This window comes from Strix uralensis, chromosome 6, assembly GCF_047716275.1.
Source record: "Strix uralensis isolate ZFMK-TIS-50842 chromosome 6, bStrUra1, whole genome shotgun sequence".
Classification (NCBI taxonomy): domain Eukaryota; kingdom Metazoa; phylum Chordata; class Aves; order Strigiformes; family Strigidae; genus Strix; species Strix uralensis.
In genome coordinates this window covers 10,375,337-10,399,072 of record NC_133977.1, presented here as the reverse complement: position 1 = coordinate 10,399,072, position 23,736 = coordinate 10,375,337, and the positions used below count along the sequence as shown (strand labels likewise).

At 38.4% G+C, this 23,736-nt stretch overlaps 1 protein-coding gene across 2 annotated transcripts in view; it reads left to right on the top strand.

Moving 5' to 3' along the window:
- Positions 1 to 23,736, top strand: part of COL5A2 (collagen type V alpha 2 chain) — a 113,060-nt gene that overhangs the window by 40,999 nt on the left and 48,325 nt on the right. For both annotated transcript variants that reach the window (XM_074872682.1, XM_074872683.1), the window contains exons 2-6: positions 17,516 to 17,740; positions 19,261 to 19,274; positions 20,597 to 20,629; positions 21,286 to 21,318; positions 21,980 to 22,033. In XM_074872682.1, coding sequence (XP_074728783.1) covers positions 17,516 to 17,740; positions 19,261 to 19,274; positions 20,597 to 20,629; positions 21,286 to 21,318; positions 21,980 to 22,033 — 359 coding nt within the window. The remainder of the gene's footprint in view (positions 1 to 17,515; positions 17,741 to 19,260; positions 19,275 to 20,596; positions 20,630 to 21,285; positions 21,319 to 21,979; positions 22,034 to 23,736) is intronic.

The window sequence follows — 23,736 nt, the reverse complement described above, 5'->3', positions numbered from 1 at the left end:
ATATCCAAGGAATGCCTCAAAGTGAAGTTTGCCTCTGAACATACAGTTATTTATAGCTTTGTTTGTTAAAATGGTGCAGCCAAACATGCAGAACCGTACTATGCGGGTCAGCCTTGAAACTGTATAACTTATATTGTTGTTCTTATACATTGAAAGGTTATTTTGCTTCCCCAAAGCTTGTTGATACATGTCAATCGAATCACTTCTAAAATATGACCAGAGAGTTTAAGAAAATGAAGGTGTACTTTATAGTGCCCAAGGAATAGTCTCTGATTTGGCATAATATATTTTTAGCACTAGGTCAGACTTGCTCCTGATGTTGAAGAAAGGCACATTTTCACCTCGTATATTTGCTCCTTGTAGAAGAGAATTAAATCAGAAAAACTGCAAAATATATGCCATAGTAGTTTTAAATTACTGGATTTCTAAATTGATGAATATTGTATTAAAATCAAATCATAACAATTTCTATGTAATATAGTAGTTTATCAGCTGTGCACAGTGGGGTGCATCTCATCTTGGAAGTAAACTTCTGCCTGTTTGTCCTACAATATATCAAGAGGGAAGATTCACCCTGTGCCCCAAAGTAAACACAAATTTGTATTGGTTTCTTGTGTTAACACTTCCTAGTACAGAATTGTACAGGAGGCTACACCCCGGCCAAAATGCCATAGAGCTCAGTGCTCAGCTTAATTATTCATTCACTGAACTGTCCCTTTGGGGGATTTCTCAAACACTTAATTGATTTAATTTTATATATATATATAATTTACATAATATCTAATTTAATATATATATTTTATATATATTAAAAAAGCTATTAGCTAGCTTTAGGTGGGTGTAACCTTTGTTGCACTTTGTATGTTCTCATGTTTTATATGTGAGAGTAACTGCAGTAGCTCACAGCATCTGATACAAATTTAATCTGTCATGTTGACAGTGTTTAATTTATTATTCATTTTCAGTGCCTTCCACAACAGTAAAAAAACCAAAACCACCCCACCAACCACAATTAAACCCTGTCAAAAAGTCCCCTGTCAAGCAGTGAGCAACTTCCTTGTCAAGAAAGGATTTGTGGTCCAAATATAGGAGGAAATTTGAATACCCCAAAGTTTCTAGCACAAAAAGAACAGAGAGCTAGTGAATGTGAAGTGAATTGTGTAAGTGTACAAAGGCAAGCCTGATACAAATTTAATGAAGTTAAAAAATGTTTTTGTGATTGTTAAATTAGAGAGGTCTAAACTATAATGTTAAATTCTGGGTTGGATCCAGAACTAAGTGGTAAGACAAGCATTGCGTTTCTACGTAAGTCTTAAAAAAATTGTTCATTTTCAACAGATACAGTTGGTAGTGTACATGCATTAAATTATCCTAGATAATCATCAGTTCTAGATCAAAGCAGCGAAATGCTTTTGGGAAGGACAAAGCCGAACTAATGTTTTCTGAAATGTATCTGAATATTGTTTGCTAATTTGGAGGTTGTTTCAGCAGTAATTAAATCTGTGTCAGCTCATCCATTAGACAAAGTGGTTTTTTTAGGACCTAACCTTTTTCATCTATCACAAATAGCTATTTTATCTGTGTTATTTTCAGTTTCTAACAGGTCTTCTCCTTGGTTTACAACTATTCATAAAAATATATATTGTATATGCACATTTGTACATATATGACAGTATTTGTACATATATGACAGTAGATGACGTGAGTTATGATTCTGCACCAGTGAAGTCACTGCAGTTATGCCATGAACATCCGCAGAAGCAGATGGAGATACAACCTTGCCTAGTGAGTTTCTGGTAGTAATCTGTGAACTGCTGGGATGTTATCCCTCTCCCTGTCAATCTGCCCCCACAAACACCTCCCTTCTCTCTTTTTTAATGTTAGCTCAAGAATGACTTTTTCTCTAATTTTTCCAGGTTACTCCTGGGATTGTATCTTACTAGTTGATGTAGAAATGTTGCCTGCCAGCTTGAAAACTGCTGGGAACAGGGAGACCTTTTATGGAAATGCTGACACAATTTTATCTATAGCATAGCAGTGTAAACCATCTGTTTCCAATAAGGTGGTTATTATCTTTTCTTGTCAAACTTATCACTACAAAAATATTTTGCTCTCTTCTTCAATGTCTGTAACATACAGGAGTGCAGTTACAGACATGGTAAGAATGAGCTTTGTGAAGGATGGTTTTCCCTTTTGATACCATGCAGTTAAGATATCAATTTATGCATATTTCATTGCCAGATGCAAAAAACTATATTCCTTTTTATATTCTCCTAGTTCATCAGTTTTGGTAGTTCTTCTGGGATACAACACAGAGGACCACACTTAGACATGTATCTTACTCTGCAGCTCTTAAAATTGCTACGTATCCACTTGTTTAAAAAATGGTGCAGCAGATGACAGTGCTGAAGAGCGATTGTAAACAGTGGGAGAGTCTGTCGGTGATGATGTTGATCCATTAACTTCAGTGTGGCTGTACCTGTTCACACAAACTGAGGGTGAGGTTCTGTGCATTTAGTCTGTGAAAATTTGTCTGTTTTTCTCTTTTGGTCATTTAATGCAATTCTGTCACATGTCAGTCATGACAACGGGTAGATGTTAGGAGACCGCAAGCCTTGAACGATTTTGCTTTAAACTTTGAATAAGGCCCTGGTGAATAAAAGTAGAGAAGAATTAATTCATACAGCATTGCCAACTCAGTGCTGAAGGCTTGCAAGAAGTCTTGTGGGTGGTCTAGGAGTATTGAATAAATGCATCTAGTATATGTTGCAACAGTACTGAAAGTCTGAACTCTCATATGAATTTTTGAAAAGAGCCAGGCAGCAAAGCACTGTATCAAGGAGATGTGCATTGGTGTGTTAGCAGTTCACTTTTAGATCACTGTTTCCTTTAAGGCAGAAGTTACGTTATACTGGAAGAAAGTTAGAAAGCTGCTCTTGAGTACTGGCCATTCATCGAGTGTTTGGAAGTCTGGGCACAGCAGACATTCATGACAGTTGTGCCTGACTTGAGATACAGCGCTTGGTCTCCCTGCACATACGATACAGTCTGGGTCGTTGTTCCTACCTTGCCTCCGTGTACGTGCAGCTCAGTCCTACGGCTCATGCATTGCAGGTCCACTATCGGACACTCATCCCTGAGAGCGCGCTATCTGTCTTAAATAAGCACTGGTGTGCATCTTTAATGACTGAAATAGCCACTCCTTATTTCCTGTGGAGCATTTTATTTTAGAAAAATTATTTCATTTTAACAACCCTTTAAATTAATTTGATTCCAGGTATAAGCCTACTAACCTGGTAGGATTACTGATGTTTTTAAAATAACATAGTGATGACATATTTGGCCTTATTTGCCCAACAGATTGTTTGGAGTAGCTGCGTGAGGCTACATTAGCACAGACCACTGGTGGAGAAGGAGTCAGTGAGGAAGGACACTGGCAATATTACATTTCTTCACTAGTGTGAATAAATTTAGCAATAGGACACTGTGTTCTGGAAATTATCGCAAACCTCTAGTGCACTTTGTGGATAGATGCCAGCTATTTCTAATCTTCTGGGAACTTAGAACAGAGTGATAGATATCGATGTAAAAAACATGCTGATCGAGGGACTGAAAGTCAAAATCTTCAGCTGGCATAAACTTGGAGAAGATCCAGTCTACTGACAGCTACTGATTTTTGGGAACTGTGAATCAGCTGAGAAAGCAACACTGTATTTCCAGCCTTTTTCTTCAAGTGTAAGAAACAGGAGTACCTTTGGTGATGCTCTTGATGGTTGTAATACTCTGAAAGAGCTAAAAGATTAGAGTTCATTCAAAAGCTATGTTAAGTCTGAAGTATAACATCCCTAATTGATTAACTGAATTTCAGTAGGTGGGTAGAACAAAACATAGATGTTCCAGTCTTGCTTTACACAGAAATGCAAGCAGTGACTCAGGCGATAAAGCCACCTCTTAAAGGGCTTGAACATAAATATCTTACAGGCTTTGAAGAACCAAGATAATGATCTCACGTCCTTTGGATCATAGCGAGTTTTGGACTTTACTGTTGTTACCAGGAGCATGTTCCAATGTATTTAGTACTTTACTGAAGTGGATTCCTATTTCTAAACTGATGGTAAAAAATTGGCAAATGGTTATCTATTCCTAAATTGTTGAGTGGCAATGATTTTTTTTCCTAACAGGATGAGATGTTGTGGATTAATTCTCACTGTGGAGTTACTGATGCTTACAAAATTTTATTGAGCAGCTCTTGAATGGGAAATTGAATGGGAAATCTTCCTGATGTAGCACTCAAAGATATGTAAGGTGGTGAAGTAAAGGGAAGATATGTGTTTTTCTTAGGGAAAGAGTTTCAAATGAGGAATTTTGGGTTTGGAGGAAGAAGATGAAGTGGAAGGGTTTTGTGGTTCAGAAAATGAAATTACATAAGAACATAAAGAGATAGGAAATGAAGGTGCTCTTTGAGGAAAAGTAAGGCTTTGAAAGGCTCAGGTGAGCCTGTGATAAGCTGGACTTTATCTGAACCAAGCAAAACATTATTTGAGCTTCTCCAGGGAGTCACTTGAAAAATATCAAAGAGAGCTGGTGAATAGACATTTATCATGTTTGTATGCCAGGCTACTTCTTCAACCACGGAATATTTTTTAAATGCAAAACCTGTGATAATTCCCTATTCAAATAGAGCCCATAGGGCCCTAAAGAGGACCTTTAGGTCCTTTATGAAGAGTCCTAAAGTAATTGGGCTGTTCTTATTTGTTGCTTGTATTGCAGTCTTAAATACCATGTGAAAGATGTGATTGGTGATGCATTTCATGTACCACAAATACTCACTTCTAACAATCTAATGCATTAGAGAGAAGAAAACTATACTGAAAGGTGTTTATCAGGAGCTGAAGTGATGCCATGCATCATGAAATTTTAGTGCCTCTAAATGTATAACAATAATACTTTGCATGGGATTAAAGCCCACTGACATTAATGGATGTCTTTTGATTTATGCTAGTGGCTCTGTCCCTAAAGGCTTATCATGTAGTAGCACTGAAGATTAAGTAATAAAAAAGGTAGTCTTTTTTTTTTTTTTTTTTTTTTTTTCAGCTGGGTATGTACTAGTATCATGTAATTTTGGAGATGGGTAAACTAGGACACGTATTGTCACTGTTAAACTGAGTCAAAGGTGATGCGCAGGATTCCTGGCTTCCAGCTGGTGATTTCCACTTCAAAGACCAAACCAGGTTTGCTCACATAAGCGCCCAGTTGTAAGTCAGGGTTCCCTATGTTGTTTTTATACAGATTTCTGAGTGCAGTGAAAGACGTGAGTATTTGTACCAGGAACGGGGCATAGTCACACCAGAGCGCCCACATAACCTGAGTTGTTCCCTAAAAGTTACCTCATCTAATATCTAAGTTGCATCCCTTAAGCATGGATGCTTCTCTCAACCCCACACAGATTTTTATTCTTTTACAAAATGGAAAATAAACAGCGTTTCTGTATTTTATGCATTTACGTGCACCTGATTGCAGCTCCTAACTCTGCTGTGAGAGTTAACTGGTGCAAAAAGATGTCAGTATTCATAGAGCTTTGTCTTGGAAAAAATGTTCTTGTAACTTGGATGCTGCCTTCTTGGGCTTTTAAAGGCTCATATCAGAGAAACAATAGTAGGATAAAATTAAAAAGATCTGAAAAATTATAAAGTAGTTTTGAAAGGAGGAACTAAGGGAAATAGAAAGTAGACTAAGTTCAAAGCAAACAGTAGCTGGAGGTGATGACGGCTGGTTTGTTTTAAAGTACACATCTCTACTTGAATTTTAATTCATTTAAAACCTTTTTAGTATGGACTATTTGCCTCACAAAAGTTCATAATGCTTCATCCCTGAAGTATGGAAGGATATCCAGCGACTAAAAGCAGGAGAGCCTGCAGGAAAGCCTTTCATTTCCTCTGTCCCAGAAACCATAATCCTGCAGGAGAGCAAAGTAATGGCTGGTATGTATCTTTTTAAAGAACATTTATCAACGTTATGCATCTAAATGACAGGGTGGATAGGATTTCTTCTTTGCTGACCTTTTTTTTTTTAACATTTGGTGGGGTTTTTTATGCTCATTTTTAATATGTATGGACCAAGAATTGGGACAGTACCAAAGCCAAGTTAAAAATGAAATAAAAATATGTAACTTTATTCAAATGCATAATGCAGGAACAGAGTCTGCAGATAGGCAAAGATACATCTAATTCTTCTTTCACACTGGATTTTTCTTAAAATGCCTTATTAACATTAATGCCTTATTAACATGAACAAGGTTAATGTTACCATTTCCTACTGTTGCATAAAGGCAAAATAAGAAACTGGGTCTTGTTTAAACTTCCTTCTTAAATTTATTGAAGTTATGCAACACTCTGAAAATAGGGTAAGGATATTCTTTCCCTGACCTAGCTCTACTCTTCTAGTAGTAATGAAATTAAAGTATGTTGGTCTGTAAATGTGAGGATCTACTTGAAGACATCCTGGAGGTTGCAGTATACAACCAAAAGCCCGTGCTAGAGAGGAAGCTGCTTATAAATATCTGGGTTTTTCCTAGCCAGTCTGGATGAATTGAGGCAACCTTGAAGAGGTCTCATGACTTAGTAATGATGAAAAAGATAGAATTGGGTCAGGTCAATGAAAACATTTTTCCTTAGCTTGACTTGGATGTTTTATACAAGGCTTTTTGGGTATAAAGTTTTCTCTAGCAAACCCCAAAGCTTTTTGACTGAAATAGGCAGTTTCAAACAGCCTGAAAATGAAGGGAAAGGTTTTCAAGTGGATGTATCTAATAAAAGCACCTTCCTTGGTTTTTCAGTAATTCAGTGCTTTCCAACACACACGCACACGCACACACGCACACACACACACACAAAATTCCTGACCAGTGCTAATTGTCTTGCTTTTATATTCAGCCTCAAGGATTTTTCTCATCCTTAATCCTTATTGAAATGAACTGAGCTCTACTCACTTGTTACTTACTGACATTGTTACTTTTATGCGCTGAAAGAAGGAACTTAGTGCTCCTATCTGTAAGTTTAACTTGTGTAGAAGTTAAACTCTGGGGCATGAGACACACCTAAATCACTGCCTTGTCCTCATGCTCATGTGTGTGATTCACTTTAAATTACACTTAAAACTATAAGCCTTTATAACCTGATGCTGTGCAGAAAGCAGCTAGGGTGCCCTGAGGGCTGCCAAAGCCTGTTCCATGTCATCTTGAAACCAGAAGTTGCTGAGTTGTCTGAAGTGTGGTAAAAGTAATGGTAGCAGAAAAGAAATAGAGGCTTCGTTCCTGGAATTTTTGCAGACTTTCTTGCTTACCATTCTTTAATTTCTGAGGCCCAGAGTTTTAGCAAATGAATAGCTTTGCTGTACAAACAGTATATTATGAGTATAGCTTTCCAGCAATACCTTCCCGCTCCACCCAAACACTGGGTAGTTTTCTCTTCAGTTTGAAATGCTGAGCCTGTTGGAATGCAAGGATTTTTAATTATGGAATTGAATTTTCTTACAAATTACAAATCTTTATTTTTAGTTGAAAAGGAGGGTGATATTAGCCAGCAAGGATGCATTTAGGGGATTACATGAGTCCACTTTGCAAACCGCAGTGTAGAAAAGCTTTGTGGAAAAGGCAATGTGTAATGATAGGTTTCTATTGAACTTTGATGTGTATAGCTTCAAAGAATGAAGATGTTTTGGCAGTAGCAAGTGTGTTTCTCTTACATGTAATAAGAACAGACATCCATACGCATTTTGTCTGACTTCAAAGGAGCTAAATCCTATAAAACAAAGAAGGCAAACCAGTTCTTTTGCAGTGCATTTTATCAGTTAGACTTTGAGTATTATAGTGTATGTGAAACTAGAACAGTGGAACTTGCAAGAGTTTGGATAGATGGGTGCAGAGAAGAGGAGATCAGGCTGCAGGTAGAGGTTATCTATTTAATAAATTTTCCCTTTGCCATTGAATATGTTAAGTCTGATTGCCTTCTACAATGAGATAACTGGCTTGGTGCACAAAGGAAGAGCAGTGGATACTGTTTACCTCTAGTTTAGTAAGGCTTTTGATGCCATCTCTAGTAGCATCCACAGATTGCGGAAGTATTCAGGCCCATATTTAGTATGGGACTGAATGGGTGGACAAGGTGAATGAAAACCTGGTGGGGCTATCAAGTGCAAAGAGTTGGCAGTTCAAAGTCCATCTGGTGGCTAGGTAATGGTGACATTCCTCAAGGATCAGTTCTGGGACCATCAAGAAATGATAATTTCAGAGCCTGGCTGACACAGTGCAATCTTACCCTGCACGGCTTGTCGCTTGGGCAATCAGTTTCTGGCTGGCTGGACAAACAAGATGGCTTCTTGTGGATCGCAGATAGATTTACTACAGGAATCCAAAATGTACTGTGTGTGGAAAACATGTCTCGCTGATACTGGCACAGGAAGCAGCTGAGAGAATTTTCTTCACAGCCAAAATGCATTATTTTTTACTGATGCACAGCAGTCCAAGACTGGATTTTGGAAAGACCAAAATCAAATGTTCATGGATTCTAGAACAGTGAGCCAAAGTAGACAGTAGAAGAATATTACATTTTCATGGTAATCTTGCTGGTTTAGACTTAGGTTTAAATACATTAGGCACAGTTCCTTATGTCCTGATAAGAATTGCTTTAATTTTCAGTAGCAGCAGGTTGGGCAGAATTCCCACTGTCAGGGCGTGCTTGCTTCCAGAATGAAGCCTCTTACATTTTAGGAGATGTGCTAACTGCAGTTTTAATTCTGCTTTAATTTTAAAGACAATGCCTGTATGGCCAAATTGGTGAGTGTTCAGCAGTGCAGAGCCCTGGCCCTGGTCTGCCTCCACTGACCGAAGTGCTCTGGCTGTATGGTCTTTTCGTAAGCTCCCTGCCAAAAGTATCTGCTGTTTCTGTGGGACCGGCCTGTCTTTCATGCAAATGAAAGTGATTCCGCTTAAAAATGTCATCCCAGAGTCAAGAATGTGCTCCAACACTTTTCTTAGAAAAACAAATGATCTCTGTTGCCTCAGGACTCCTTTGAAATAATAAAACATAATAATTGGCCATGATAAGCATTCTTTTTAGGCTTTTTCTGCCCCCAGTCAAGAAGAAAACTGTGGTACAGGTGGCTATAGCTGAACTGACTTCCCTATAACTACCTTGCATGACAAAGTCCAAGCAGGGCATTTGTGGCTGTGTGGGCTTCGGCAGACACCAGGCACCCTGCTACTGACTTCAGCTTTTGACTGATTTGCTCCAACTGCTGAAATCTGCGACAGTGTTTTCTCAGGCATGCCCCGAAAGCCTCCCCATTACAATCGTTGCACAGCCTTAGACATTTGGAAGTAATTTTATTTCCCACTGTATGCTTGAGGCTTGATTGCTGTCATCTGAGAGTACTTGTATAAGCACTGTTGGCAGATCAAGCTCTTCAAACTCTCTCCTTCACCCTATTCTCCTACAGGCACCAAGCAACGTGTCCAGCCATCGTACTTGTGAACCAAAGTAAAAACAGAAAAACAAACTGAAAACATCTAACCTCATTCATGGGTTAACTCTAGTGAGTTAGTTTAACTAATTACTTTTGAAGTATGCAGACTGTGGAGTAACTAACAGAAAAGGACCAGCCTGACCAATCTTTTGGCGAAGCGTTGCTGCTGCAGTTCCCTGCCCTGTCCGTAGCATGAGACGAGGTGTTTAGAAGGGTTGAGTCTTGTTCAGTAGCTCAGGAACAGTGACATTAATATGCAGATACAACATCATCAGATGCTCTTAGGGAATTGAACAGTATAATAAATGTTGGATAGTGCTGTGGGACCAGCTAGAGAAATCCTTTTTACTGGAAGGGATCCCAGTATATTCTGTCTTTGTATCCAGCATGTGTTGAATCTTGTAATAAACTTTATCCATAAAAAGACAAGCAAAACTCCTATTCGCACTGATAGAGATGTAAATACATGAACCTGTGAGTTAGGGAAATAAGGACTACCAAGTAGTGTTGTTTCCATCCAGTTAAGGAAACAGTGGACAAGCAGTTGTATACTTTGGATATTAATTTAAAATTCATTCAGAGGAGTCTAATGGTATCCAAAGCATAGTTTTTACTTTTCAGTTTTCCCTATTCAGCCAAATCTGGAATCACAGTGCTGAGTGAAAAAGAGAATTACTTATTTTGGCACAATTTTCTGAAAGAGACAAAACCCAGTTGCCAGGTCACCCTCAGAGCGCCCTGCATCTGGGAGCTTAGCTCTTCTCCTGAGTCAGGGTGTATTGTTTTGCTGTCGCTTTCTGCCTCTGGACTGTTGTTTAGAGCTTGGAGGTTGGATTTTCTTGGTTGATGAGTCTGAGAGGGTGAAGTCCCTTCCCTTAGTGCCAGCCAGAAACGACTGGACAGCTGCATAGTCTATGTCTGTCTTTAGTAAGGCTTTGGTTAACTGCTATAGCAATTAAGTCTCAGGCTTGTACCTTGATACTTAGCAGTATTTATTCATACTTAACGTTATTTGAGGACTCTGCAGGAAAAACAGTTGTGTCTGTAATTTTTCCAGTCCTAAAATACATGTTCTAAAATTATCTACATCGTTTAGGAGAGCATCCTGGGACTTTTCTACCTCTGAAACAAGGCACAAAGGGTTGTAGCTCCTTGCCTAGTGGGTTGACCCCATCAATCAATCACATTGAAAACTCACTTGGAATTAAGACCATTCAATGTCTTTTAATCTGTGGAATGCTTTTAAAAACATTTATTGTCAACTTTGCAAATTATCCTCTAGGATTTTTTTAAGCAGAAACTCTGCAGGATGGATTAACCCCCCCCCACCTCTTCCTAAGAAACAGTTCTGATGAAATCTGTTTTCCTACAGGTTTGTGTTTTAAACTGTGTGCCGGTGTGCATTCCCAAAAGTATAACGAAAGGGATTTGTTATTATCCACTTGTTTTACAAGGGGGCCTTGGTGGGGCACTAACTTGGAACTCTCTTCTCTCCATAACTGTCCATGTTCACAAAATTTGCAGGAGCACAATTACCTTAGTGGCATGATCTCTCACAATGTCTCTGTCAAACTTGGCTGAAATCAGCCACTGGAATCAAATGGGCTTGGGGACACAGATGTCCCAGTGCAGCCAGTGGGATCACATAAACCTAATTTCCTTAGCAAACCATAGGGGGAATGCAAAATGACATGTTCATCTGGACCTTCAGCTGGCATAAGAAAACACAGAGCCACAGACTTTGAGAAAGTCATCTTATTTTAGAGCAGTGAAAGTCTGTGCTAGTTATTCTTTTAGACAGTCCTGTAATGAATACATCCTCTGCATGATACTCTTGATGAACCTGTGCATGTCATTTGTTGCTTATTCTCTTGGCTGTGCAGGGAGGCTTAAACTGAATTTGAAGCCATGGAGAGAACATTCATCTTCTGTAACTTGTAGTGAATTATCAATGTGTTACGGACCTTGTTAGTTGTCAGTGCTTCTAAGAGAATGTTGAGTTACTTGGATTTAAGTGCGTTGTTGTACTTGTAGCTGTTATCTAAAGTTCACTGAGATGTATGATGTATCTTGAATGGAAATGTCTGAATTCAAATCTGATTTCATTTTGACAATCAAATATTTCGTATTAAGTGAACTGTGAATCAGTTCAGTCTTTTATTGGTAAGGGATTCCAGGTTCATCCTTGTGTATGTAACTGTAAAGTACTTATGTAAACTGTTTGTGTTAATCATTATTAATGAGAATTGTTTCTGTGCAACCAACGCAAAATAGGTTTTGTATTTATCAGCAATTTTGAAAAGTACCTGATTTTCAAAACAATAGGTGTTTACATTATAATTTGCATGGCATAGGAATTTGCATAATACTTTATTTATTACCAGTCAAAAAAAGTTACCAAAAGATGAACAAAACAGGTGGTCTGATTCTTACTGGAGTAAATGAGATATTTTTTTCTATTGATTTATTGGGAACTGGATCAAACCCTACATTATTGTTGCAGCAGGCTGACAGTCAAAGATAATTAACACCAAACCCCTCTTGTCCCTCTTTTGACAGTCTGTACACATACACAGAAGTACATCTGCAAAATGGTTGTTAGCACGTATCATCTTTCACTTTGATTTAATTCTGCACCTCTGCTTTGTGAGTCAGTAGGATTAAATTTTGTAATTCATAACTTGAAACTCAGCTTTTCATATTCTAGAAGTTTTTTTAAACCTAAAAAACCCTGTATCTGTGTAACCTTAAACTTTTCACAAACTAGCATCAGGATGACACAGAGAGGTTGAGAAGCTACCTGAACAAGCTGTTTTGTTTCCAACCCTTTTTCATTACAGAATCACAGAATTGTCTAGGTTGGAAAAGACCTTGAAGATCATCCAGTCCAACCATCAACCCAACATTAACAGTTCCCAACGACACCATAGCCCTCAGCTCTGTGTCGACCCTACTCTTAAACACCTCCAGGGATGGGGACTCCACCACCTCCCTGGGCAGCCCATTCCAACACCTAACAATCCGTTCTGTAAAGAAATACTTCCTAATATCCAGTCTAAACCTTCCCTGGCGCAACTTGAGGCCATTACCTCTTGTCCTATCGCTTATTACTTGGTTAAAGAGACTCATCCCCAGCTCTCTGCAACCTCCTTTCAGGTAGTTGTAGAGGGCGATGAGGTCTCCCCTCAGCCTCCTCTTCTTCAGAAATAACCATACCTCTTCTGTTCTAGTCTTTTTATGTTAAGCAATGTAGAAGCATTGGGGTTTGGTTACAGTATCCATCAACAAGTCCCTTTTGGCAGAAGAAAGCATAAAACTGGCAGACTGTGCTTTAAATACCAGTCATCATCCTTTCTGCCTTTGTTAGACTATGTTCTCTACTGCTGTAGGTCTATCAGCCATCAGGCTCCTTTAATTATCGTGTTGGTAGGACTAGTGAAAATGCAATGAAATGGAGCTGCTTTGCTGTCAGATGCTTTTCTTTTCCTTACCATTTCATCGATGAACCAAAATTGTTAATCTCTGCAGAAAACCTTTATATCGGCAGATTTTGCTCAGGCCATTTTTTCCCCTAAGTAGGGCATTGAGAGATGTATTCCCTTCCATCGTATACGTGCCATCTCTTCAGCTGAGGTAATGGTGATTGATTGCTTCTGTATTAAGTTGTCTGTAAGCAGAGACTGGGAACAGGAGAGTATAGTTTGGGGCTTTGGGGATGTTTCTGCAAGGAAAAATGACCTGAGGATGACAGCTTCAGCAAGCCTCCCAGTTTGTACGTGTGGAATAGTCTTCCTTTTCTCCCCCTTCTTACCCTTTTCTTTTAAAACATTTTTACTTAAGACATTGTGTCGTGTCTGTCCATTCTGTCCTGTCCCCTCCCCTCCCGCCCTTAATTTTATGTTTTTATGATGTTATTTTCCATCTTTCTTTCTTTTTGTTCCACCTGGTTCCATGCCCAGGCCTCACTTTCCTTGTTCACGTGCAGGATGTGAATTAGAAGTCAATGAAAGCAATAAGAGTACAACAGTGAGGAGTAACTTTAAACAGCAAACCAAGCAGCAGTGAATTTCCAGGTGTTGCTTTCAAAATGATGTATATCTGGTGGTGCAAGATTGAAATGGTTTCATATGCTGTCTTTTAAAACACTTGTCCTATTGTTGGCTTGTTGAAGAGTGGAATTAACCTTGAGAGAAATGTGCTTGAAAGGAAAACAAGCTCAGTATAAAATGCCCAAAGGAGGGTGTGCCTTGCACGCCTTTACTGTGCGGAAACTTCTTTGACGGTGATGACGGATGGGCTTTGACAGCCATCTAGTGGCTGGGATGGGGTTCCCCCCCCCCCCAGTAATTAGTACAATTTCAGTGTTGTCACAAAACTGGGCCTGGGGATGTCAGTGCATGATGAGATTTTTACTTCCAAACTGTTGATGCGCAGTCTCTGAGATATAGTGTATTAACTATAACTGTTTGACTTCTGATCAAATAGTTCTTTAAAGCGAAACTGATACTCCAACAGATCAATATATAGCAGAAAAATAATTGCATTGTACTTACTGTGCTTTTAATTGAAATCTTATTTCACAAAGGTCGTTTGTGCAAGCTCATGAATGAATGAGTCCTTAAATGCATGATAGGGTATTTCTTCTACCTTGTATTTTTGTACTTTTGTACTTTTTGTACTTTTGTATTTTCAGACTGCTTTGAAACACATTTTCACTGAGTTCAGTGGATTTGCAACCCTGTAGATTTAGTCAGGTCCAATACTAGTTAGACTTGTACTTTTTGTTGGGAAGAAAGGAATCGGTTAATGGGTAGCAGATCCTTTTACCACATTGAGAATTTCCAAAGCTGCTTCTCAAACCATGCAGCACCTTGTGTTATAACTGCAGAGGTAGAAAGAACATGCGACATAAAGAATTTGTGACTTGGTCTCTGTAATTAAAAAATCTTGTTGATTTCCAAACGAGGGAGGAAATGGTGGAGCAATTTCCTTTGCTGCCTTTCCCGGTCTGGGTGTAGATGGAAAACATGCCTGCAGTTCAGGCCTGAGAGTAAAATGTCACAATGTGCTTGTGGGATGAGTTGGCTTTGAAATAGCTGCTCTTTTCAGTTACTCTCTCAGTGTAATGCAGTCACAGCAGAAAGGAAAACTAGAAGCACCAAACATAATCAAAAGATTTAAAATTGAAAATGTGTTTTCTGGCAGTATTGTGGGGTGGGTTTTTTTTTTTTTTGGTGTTGTTTTTTTTTTTTTAATTATGAGCGTATCTGCAATCTGATAGGAAAACTGACTTCTCAGTACGCTTCCAGAAGTTGGTATGTGCTTTTTTCCCCCCGCCTTTGTCTGCCTCTTTCTCAGCCGCTGAGCGGGACCCAGGCAGAAGCTAGTCACCATCTGGCTCAGCTCTGATTTGCCAAAGCAGTTGCTATGTGGTTTATTTGAAGTTATGACAGAATGCTGACTTTGGGCTCAGTAACTTAGAAATTTCATTTATGCAAACTGCTGCTCTTCTGAGCAGCACAGCGAGTTCTGCGGGTGATACATTAAGGAAGACATAGACCATATGCCAGACATCTGGGGGGAAAAGGCTAAATATGTCAGACAGTGCATTATGTCATGCACACAAGGGAGAAGCGAGAAGAGCGCTTTCCAAAATACGATCTGCAGTTTGGAAAATAATTCTCACAGTGTCATAAATGGACTGTACAGCACACTTGGTCGATGTCTTTACTTCACACTGAAAACATTTCCTCCTGAGCTTCTGCAACCCCTTTCGAGTCATTTTGTCAGTTGGTGTGATAAACTGATTGAAGAGAGGAGCTGACCTGGCATAAATTTGGATTTCAGTTTCTGTTAGAAAGCTGCAAAAGTTAGTGATGGCAGGCAACAGTTAATTATACATCTGCTCCATTTCTCCAAGCTTTGACATTGATGGAGTAACTGGACTTGAGTTAAGGCATGAAGCTGAAATTCCAAATCTGTTCTTATTTATTACTTTGTGATTTTTCTATTTACATCTGGTTTAATTTAAGACAGAAATGCATAGAACAGTGAAACTGTCCTTGTGCTCAGAACTGTTAATTTTTACTCTAATAACATGTTTTCTTAAAAAATAACAGTCTTGATCTATGACAAGTGGGATGTGTCCTCTATATATATACATTTTTTTATATATATACATATAAAATCGCCTCTATTCCCAGTCTTACATCAGTTAGAAATTAGTGCTGTTTGGGAATTTTCAGATAATGGTTGTAACTGGATTGTCCAGTTTCAGAGACATTTTGGATAGGAAATGTTTCTGTGGTCAGAGGGAGCTCCCACCCAGGTAAGATTAATCCCCTCTGCAGTATTCCAGGGGTCAGGATAATCATTTTGGACTGTGTGTGACAGCTTTGCTGTGACTCAGAGGGTGTCTTGGCATTGGGGTTCTTGGTGTTTGCAGGTTTGTGACCCATTGTCTAGGGGCAGCCTGAGGACAGTTCATTGCTTTTGCGGGCTCTTGTGTTCCTTTAGAGGATGAAATACTCATTGGACCAAAGCGAACAAGTTTTTTTGTTTTTTTGTTTTTTTTTTCTGACAGGGCATTCTGTAAAATGTTGCATAATGAAAGAAACGTTTCCACTTTACTTGATTTTTGAATTCTTTATCAGACATAGTTTATTTTTAGGGGAAGATACTGAGATATACTCACCTCATGATTAAAAAAAAATAATCCTGGTATTTGGAGTATTTGCCTACAGCGTAGGAAGAAAACAAAGGCATAAACCTAAGTATGGATAGAACAGTACCTAAACAGATGGTTATGTCCCCTTAAATTCTGCTGTCAGTCAAATGCGGAGATTTTTTAAATTTCTAAGTTATAATTTCAACCAGGGTTGTTGTTCCTCCTTGGTGACAGCAGATTGGTTGGAGAGGAGAGAGCAAAAACTATACTGAATGGATTTCTAAATAATTAGGAAGAAATTAATTCTAAGTTGGAATTAAAGAAAAAGAAAGTGGTAGTATTAAGAAAAGAAAGTAAGTAAACGTGTAAATGAAGTGGATTAGGTTAAAAATGACATAAGCAACTTCAGTAAAATAGAATGACCTCCATACGAATCTCTGTCTACATATGTGAGGATGCAGATAGAAAGGATATATGCATGGAGTCAGTCAATGCTGGTCCTATATAAATGACAATATAGGATAGTCTTTCATATATAGTTAAAATATTTAAGAGGTATTTTGTATGTAGTTAATATATATCCATAACAATAATTTATGCATGTGTTGGGGTAATCATGTAGGGCCGTGACCAGCTGGATTATAAAAAACGAGCAAAATAAGTAGTTTGAGGAGCCTCTCTTCACTCAGCTGGAGACACTGCTGCAAGTACCCTTGCAATGAAGACTGCTATTGCCCCTGGACAGTGACTGTCCTGTTTGGAAGATTTGATTCTCTGTGTTGGTATTACCTTACACCAAGACCCCAATAAATGAGGCTTTTTCTTTTCAACAGACACTGTCATGTCTCTTCAAACACTGTCATAAGTCTGGCTGTGTAAGCTGCCTGCAGCTGGGAGCAGGTCCCTTTTGTACAGATGTCTCACAGGTCCTTATCCCCAGTCAGATGTCGCTAATGCCCTGTACACAACAAAGAGCAGGCGCATGGCAGGAGTTCCTCAATGCAGAGTTAGTACCCCACTGAGCAGAATGACGTCCAGAGACTCTCAAGGCATTGTTCATTTGATACCGTGGTGGGTTTGTGCACTCTGTGATGACTCTGATTTACTTCTTTCTGATCAGGAAATAAGAAGGTAAAATAAGAAAACATTTAAGATGGCTGATATTTAAAAGTCCTTAATATCAACTTCAGCTGTGCTGGTGGACTGTTTTCTTTGTGTGTGTGATGCTGTTTCTCATCTCCAGATGCGCTCTTTCCTTGTCCAGACCTACTCCTCCTTTGATTTCATGGTTGGAAAATGTGTTGTATATTCTCTTTCCTACCCCAGGAGAAGATGTTGAAGAAATAGCCTGCACTCAAAATGGCCAGATGTACCTGAACAGGGATATTTGGAAGCCCTCACCATGCCAGATTTGTGTCTGTGACAACGGAGCTATTCTTTGCGATGAAATCCAGTGTCAAGATGTGCTGGAGTGTGAGAACCCGCAGGTGCCCCCAGGAGAGTGCTGTCCTGTATGTCCCCATACAACACGTGATTTTGACACCACCATTGGTAAGATTGCTTTGCAGTTTGCTTTTTTGAAATGAGAGACAGCCCAAAGAACTAGGAGCCTCATGATGTTGACATTTCTAATAGTATTTCCACGGCAAAAGTTGAAATCTGAAAATAGTAGATACTTGGCAGTTATCTTCCATCTTGGGTTGCACCTGAGCTGGCTCTGGAAACAGTTTTCTTCTGACTATGAATCTGCTATAAGCCCAAATGGATTAGTAACTAAAAGGTTGATCTGAATTCCGTCTTGTTATTTCAAGGGAGTTGAATTCTGGCTTCTTTTTGGGGTTCATCTGGAACTGAAAGATAAATATATTAAGATAAATATATAGAGTAAACATATTAAGATAAATATATATTTATTATATAAATGTATATAATAAAATAAGTGCATGCTTTAATAAAATGCTCAATTCGAGGCTCCTCCAATAGATGAATAAATGTAAGCATTATATGTAAACAGTAAAATGTAAACAGTATAAAGTGTTTCTCCAAAGTGAAAACATGGTCACGTGATCCTTTTGTGAGACATAAGAAAAAAAATTAGCATTATTAAACTCCCTATTTGCATACTCTGTTATATACCTTAAATATTATGTCTTTTCCAGTCCATTTCTTCTTCCTGGAGAGACTTGGATGAAGCAATCCAATCCCCCCTCTTTCCTAAAAGAAAATCTCTTAATTTTGCAATTAATGCTCATTAATACTGTGCATTGAAGAATTTGAACTACATTCTGTATATAATAATTAAAGCAATTTCTTCAGGAGATATAATTACTATTGATTAGCTTAGCAAAGTAGTGATAAAGAGCATGCAGTAGGGACTTGTGTAATTGAGCAAAGGAACAAGATGTGGCAAGCATCAATAAATAGATGGTGCATCCTGCTGTGTTTTGGGAGGCATTAGGCCAACGCCAACAAGGTACACCCAGCAAATGTAAAAGCAGTATGGATACATTCCAGAATTCCTTACTGTTTTTCAAGGTATTAATAAAATATTCCTCTGAAGGATTTTTGTGGATGTGAGTGTGGCTGTATGGCTCTGAATACAGACACATGATATTGCAGGTGCTTTTCAAACAAGAAAAGGTCAAAAATCCCTCAGTCAGCTCTATCTTTTGAAAAACATCATGTAATATGTTGTGGATCCATCAACATTGCTTGTATTGAAGTCAGTAATAAAGCTTCCTTTGACTTCACTGTCAGTCATTAGGCCAGCTTCTGACAACTCCCCACAATATATTCTGCTTTCCTAAAGCGCTTTTTCTAATTCTGTGCAATAATGACAAAGGCTGAGAACCTGGGGACATCACTGCAAACCATTCCGATTCCTCACACCTGAACAAGGGAGTATGCATGTCCCTGGGAACTTCCTCAGCTCCCTGGAGGCAATACATCATCTTCTGTGCATCCAGCGTCAGGGACGGCTCTAGCTGCAACAGTTTCTCTCAACTCTTACTGTGTCCTATCTCTCAGAGTAAAAACATTAATTTTCTCTCTTCTTTTGTTCTTTTTAATAGGTAGAGGAAGAAAGGTAAGATTTCCTTTACTTTTTTTTTTTTTTTGTTGTTGTTTTTTTTTTAAATGTATTGCAACTTTGCAACTGTTAAAAGAATCCCTTACATCTTCTTGGAGGGTTTCACAGAAGTTAAATATAATCTCTGTTAAAAACACTTAATTTTTTCCTCTTGGTCTTTCTCAGTAGCTAGGGAGATTGCAGTCCGTATGGAAAAAATGCTGGGATGCAGGGAAAAATCCTGGTCTTAATATAGAGAATCCCCTGGGTGAAAATCCCTGCTGTCTACATCAAAGGAATTCATTTGGATCGTTTGGTTGTTTCATCTCTAGCAGTGGTACAAAATGAGGAAAGGGACCACTAGGTCATTAGAAGCCAGATTATTAAAATTTGCAGCTTGTTTTTTGCTGAGACTTAGCTGTCCAGTGTGCAGTAGGTAGCACTGGGATGATGCGTTCTTGCACAGAGCTCTGGTTCTGTGGGCGGTATCTCTCACAGTATGCAATTAAACAAAGAGAAGGTCTATTCTTGCAGAAGAAATTAAAATACATTCTGATAAATGAGCTTCTAAGACAGTAAGCAGCTACAAGAAATAATTTAAATAATTTTTAGGTGATCAAGTATATACACCCAATAAACCGAATAGCTGTCTATGCAGAGGTAGTTTATGGAAGTAAATGGACTGTAACCAGCTTATTATTACTTGATAAACAAGGCAGGATATTTTTTATCTTTACAAAGTCATCTTGTTTTTTCCTTAATAAAACGGTTACCACCAATAAACCCTGTTATTTTATGTAACATGTAATCATTGTCAACACATTCCGCTCAAAGAAAAGTCATTTGGAAAATGCTGTGTCCTTCACTCTGGAGCTATGAGATACCATTTTGTATTCTGTCCCTATGCTGCAGATGGACATACAGGTTTTTTATATCCATAGATTTAATTAAATGAATTTAATTTAGTACCTTGAAGAAATGGAATCTGAATGCTGCTCTGGGCGCTACATGTCATGTGAATCAAATAATCCAATAACAGAACTACAACATGTTTTCTAGTACTTTACATCATGGTAATTTTTTAGTTTGACTCTTCTTTCAGCCAGTATGTTACGCAGTTAGAGAGTCTGTTAATTTATAGCCTTCATTTAATCAGTGTCTGTAGTCATTAAAAATAGTATGGATTAGCTATTGCAGGTACATTAATTTAGTCTCAGTTGTATCCTTAGAGGTCTTAGCATTTGCAATGGTCAGAGGGATGGTATTGGTGAAATTGGTGCTGTTAACTGTACTTTCACTTGTTTTCTGCCATCTGATGTTCTTGTAACTTTTTCCTACAGGGACAAAAAGGAGAACCTGGAATAGTGCCACCTGTAAGTCCGTATTTTTCTTAATTTATCAGCACACCCTGGAAGTGTACATTTTAGTGCTTTAAAGCAGAATTGCTGTAATAAAAGAAATACAACAAAAATGTACAGCCTAGGAGTGAAAGGAATGGAATTAATTATGCTGTTTCAAATATGTAACATTAGAAATTCCTGTCAATTGCATTTTGAAAAAGAATCTTACAGAGGTAAATCTGTCATAATCTTTATTTTTATAGTTAGAATTTTGTGGAAGTATAATGGTACATTAGTATTTGGAAAGTGTAGAGACACGTGAGAAAACGGGTGAAATAAATTGTCACTTTCTATCTTTATTATCCCTTTCTAGCATGAAGACAAATCTAAAAAATAGATAAGTTGAGACTAAATCACTGTATTTCACTTATTTATTTAATCTTTTTTTACAATAACAATATTATTTCCAAGATTTTGCTCATATTGTTTATAAGAAGACACCAAACTGGAAAGAGATAACCCATGGAATTTATATATTTATTTTGTTCCCAAATGGCCTTACAACTTGCCTGGTACTTTAGTTTTCTCTCTTGCTATTTACTTTTCAAAAGCTAATTTTCTGTAGGGTAACCATGACAAATATAGCCATAATGTTGTGTGGTAACTTTAATTTATATTGCTTTCTTTAGGTTTCAGGGATACGAGGCCGCCCTGGACCAGCTGTAAGTATTTTCTGATCTTCTGTTTCTGTGTCTTTTCCCACTTTCTGCCATTTCTGTTTTTATTGTGAGGATGATGTGAAGGAGGACTCTTCCATGCCTGTAGTGGGTGTTGTCTGTAGAGCTGCTGGATTTGAGGAGGCAACATGATTACGGGATTTTTTTTTTTTACTAGTCTCAGATCAGCCCATGCCCTAAGTGAATGGATGTGTGTTTTGTAGTGTGTGCATGTCTGAGGACCTTTGTGCGGGGTTGATCCTGGGGAATGCTTTTCTAACAGGAGTAGAAGGAGGTGCGGTATTGCTCCCTGGCTGTGGCTAAGCAGAGAGCAGTTCTGGACTAGCAGGAAGGGTGTCTCAGACCTGTACATCTGGGCATTAAGAGCCTCCAGCATTCAGAAAAACTTTGCTAAATTAACCCGTGGAGCACACAAGAGACGAAACCATTTTGTAGATCTCTGCATCCTGGTTCAACTCCCTTCAGGCAACGTACAGTTGAGAAGAAGTATTGAATACTTGGTGATTGTAGCTGTTTTCTTTATGATGATATGGAAGAAAACCCCCACAAATTAATTTTCAGATAAGCATTAAATTTCATACTTTCAGAGATTTATTAATAGTTAACTAGTTTGAAAGATATTTAATATTTCTAATCTTTCTTTCAGGGACCTCCAGGCTCACAAGGACCACGAGGAGAACGAGGACCAAAGGGAAGACCTGTAAGTTATTAAATATCTCAGAAATCAAGAACTGGACTAACCTCAAAAGTTTAGATGGCTTTAAACTGTCTCCATGTCTTCTAGAGTTACCAGAACTTTCCTCATATTTTCCAAGAATCAGGTGACAAACAGAAAAATGTTTATATCTCACCATTCCCTGGATGGACTGAAACCTGAATGTTTTGAGATAATTGACAGAGGCTTAGCAGTGTTTCCACTAAAAGCCAACTTCTTTAACAAACTTTCCCAAAGTAGTGTCTGAGAGTACAGCTTTCTTCAATATTAAAAAAAAAAAAAAAAAAAAAAAAAAAGAAAGAACAAAACTAGAACATCACGTTTGCTTGTTTAAGAACTCACTGACTTTTTGCTGGTTACTGCTGTGCATCAGAAGCAGTGTGAGCTGTGTGTCTCAGGGTATTTCAGAAAAGGCAAAGCTCAGGACATTAGCAGGAGTTAATATGTGACTACATATGTTGGTATGCTGGTGAATAATATAATCACGATCGCTTAGTGGAAATAAAAACTTCATAAGGGAATTTCAGTGTCCACATGTGGAGAACCACAGAAAGGCCAAAAGGGAGTGCTGAAAATACCAAAGATGACACGTTCCTGTTGAAAAAGCTAGGTCAAAGAGCAGAAGCTGCTAAAAGCAGATTTTAAAGAGTTGTATCATTGTAATTTCTATGTGGATATTTTCTCATCCCTCAGGAGAGAGCAAGCCAATACTGAGTTTAGGCATAGGCCTAAAACAGACTCCTTTGTGCTGTTCCCCCAGTGTGTGCCTGTTGTCCGTAGATGGTAATGACACTTCTAAAGCAGTGGAGTAAGTGTGTAGCCTCTTTGAGATGGGTGCCAAGCCACTGCTGCTCTCTAGATCACCATAAGATGTTGGCCTGATGAATAAGTATCAAGATACTGAAAAGAATTCTGGGAGTAATTGTGAAATCTTGTGGTGCACAGACGAATCTCGACTGTGTTTATGGAGACGTCTGAAGTGCTTTCCTAATGTGCAGCAATGAGATGCTAAATAATTTCTGATTCTGTGCCATGCATCCCTGTATGTCTACAGAGTGGTGGCTTGAAGCACCTAAAACACAAAAAGGCTGTAAATAGTTTTGAGTTCCTTTGACACAGGTTATTACGCTGCTTTCAGGGACTATTGAGGGATTAGGAACCAGTCAGCTCCTTCGAACGTGTTATGTCAAAGGTTCTGGCAAGCTGTGTGTATGTCGGAGTGTAGGTATGAGACCAAAGAGCACTGCTTTTAGATACAGAATGAGTGCTAATGCAGGATTTTTTTATTTATGCTCGTGGAAAGAAAATGTTAGCTCATCCTGAATTTTATATTATGAAAACCTCTCTGCACACCATTTGCAGTTTGTTTAAAATATCTCATGAAGCAGGTAACAATGTACCAGACACCCTTTCTAAAATTAATCTGGGTAAATACGTTACTGACTGGTGATATTACAGAACCACTATGCACGTTTCCAAACCATTTATTTGTTTCTTTGCATTTATTTTTTTTATTTTTTTTTTGCTTTACATGGGCTCTTACTGACTAGTGAGCAGAAGGAACTCAACCTTGCTATGAATCTCTGCCTTTTACAAAAGCACTTGGATATAAAATGAATTCAGCAGTATTAGCATATTTTTTACTTCAGATTCTTTGTTAGTGTAACAATGAGAAAAACAGTTAGGGA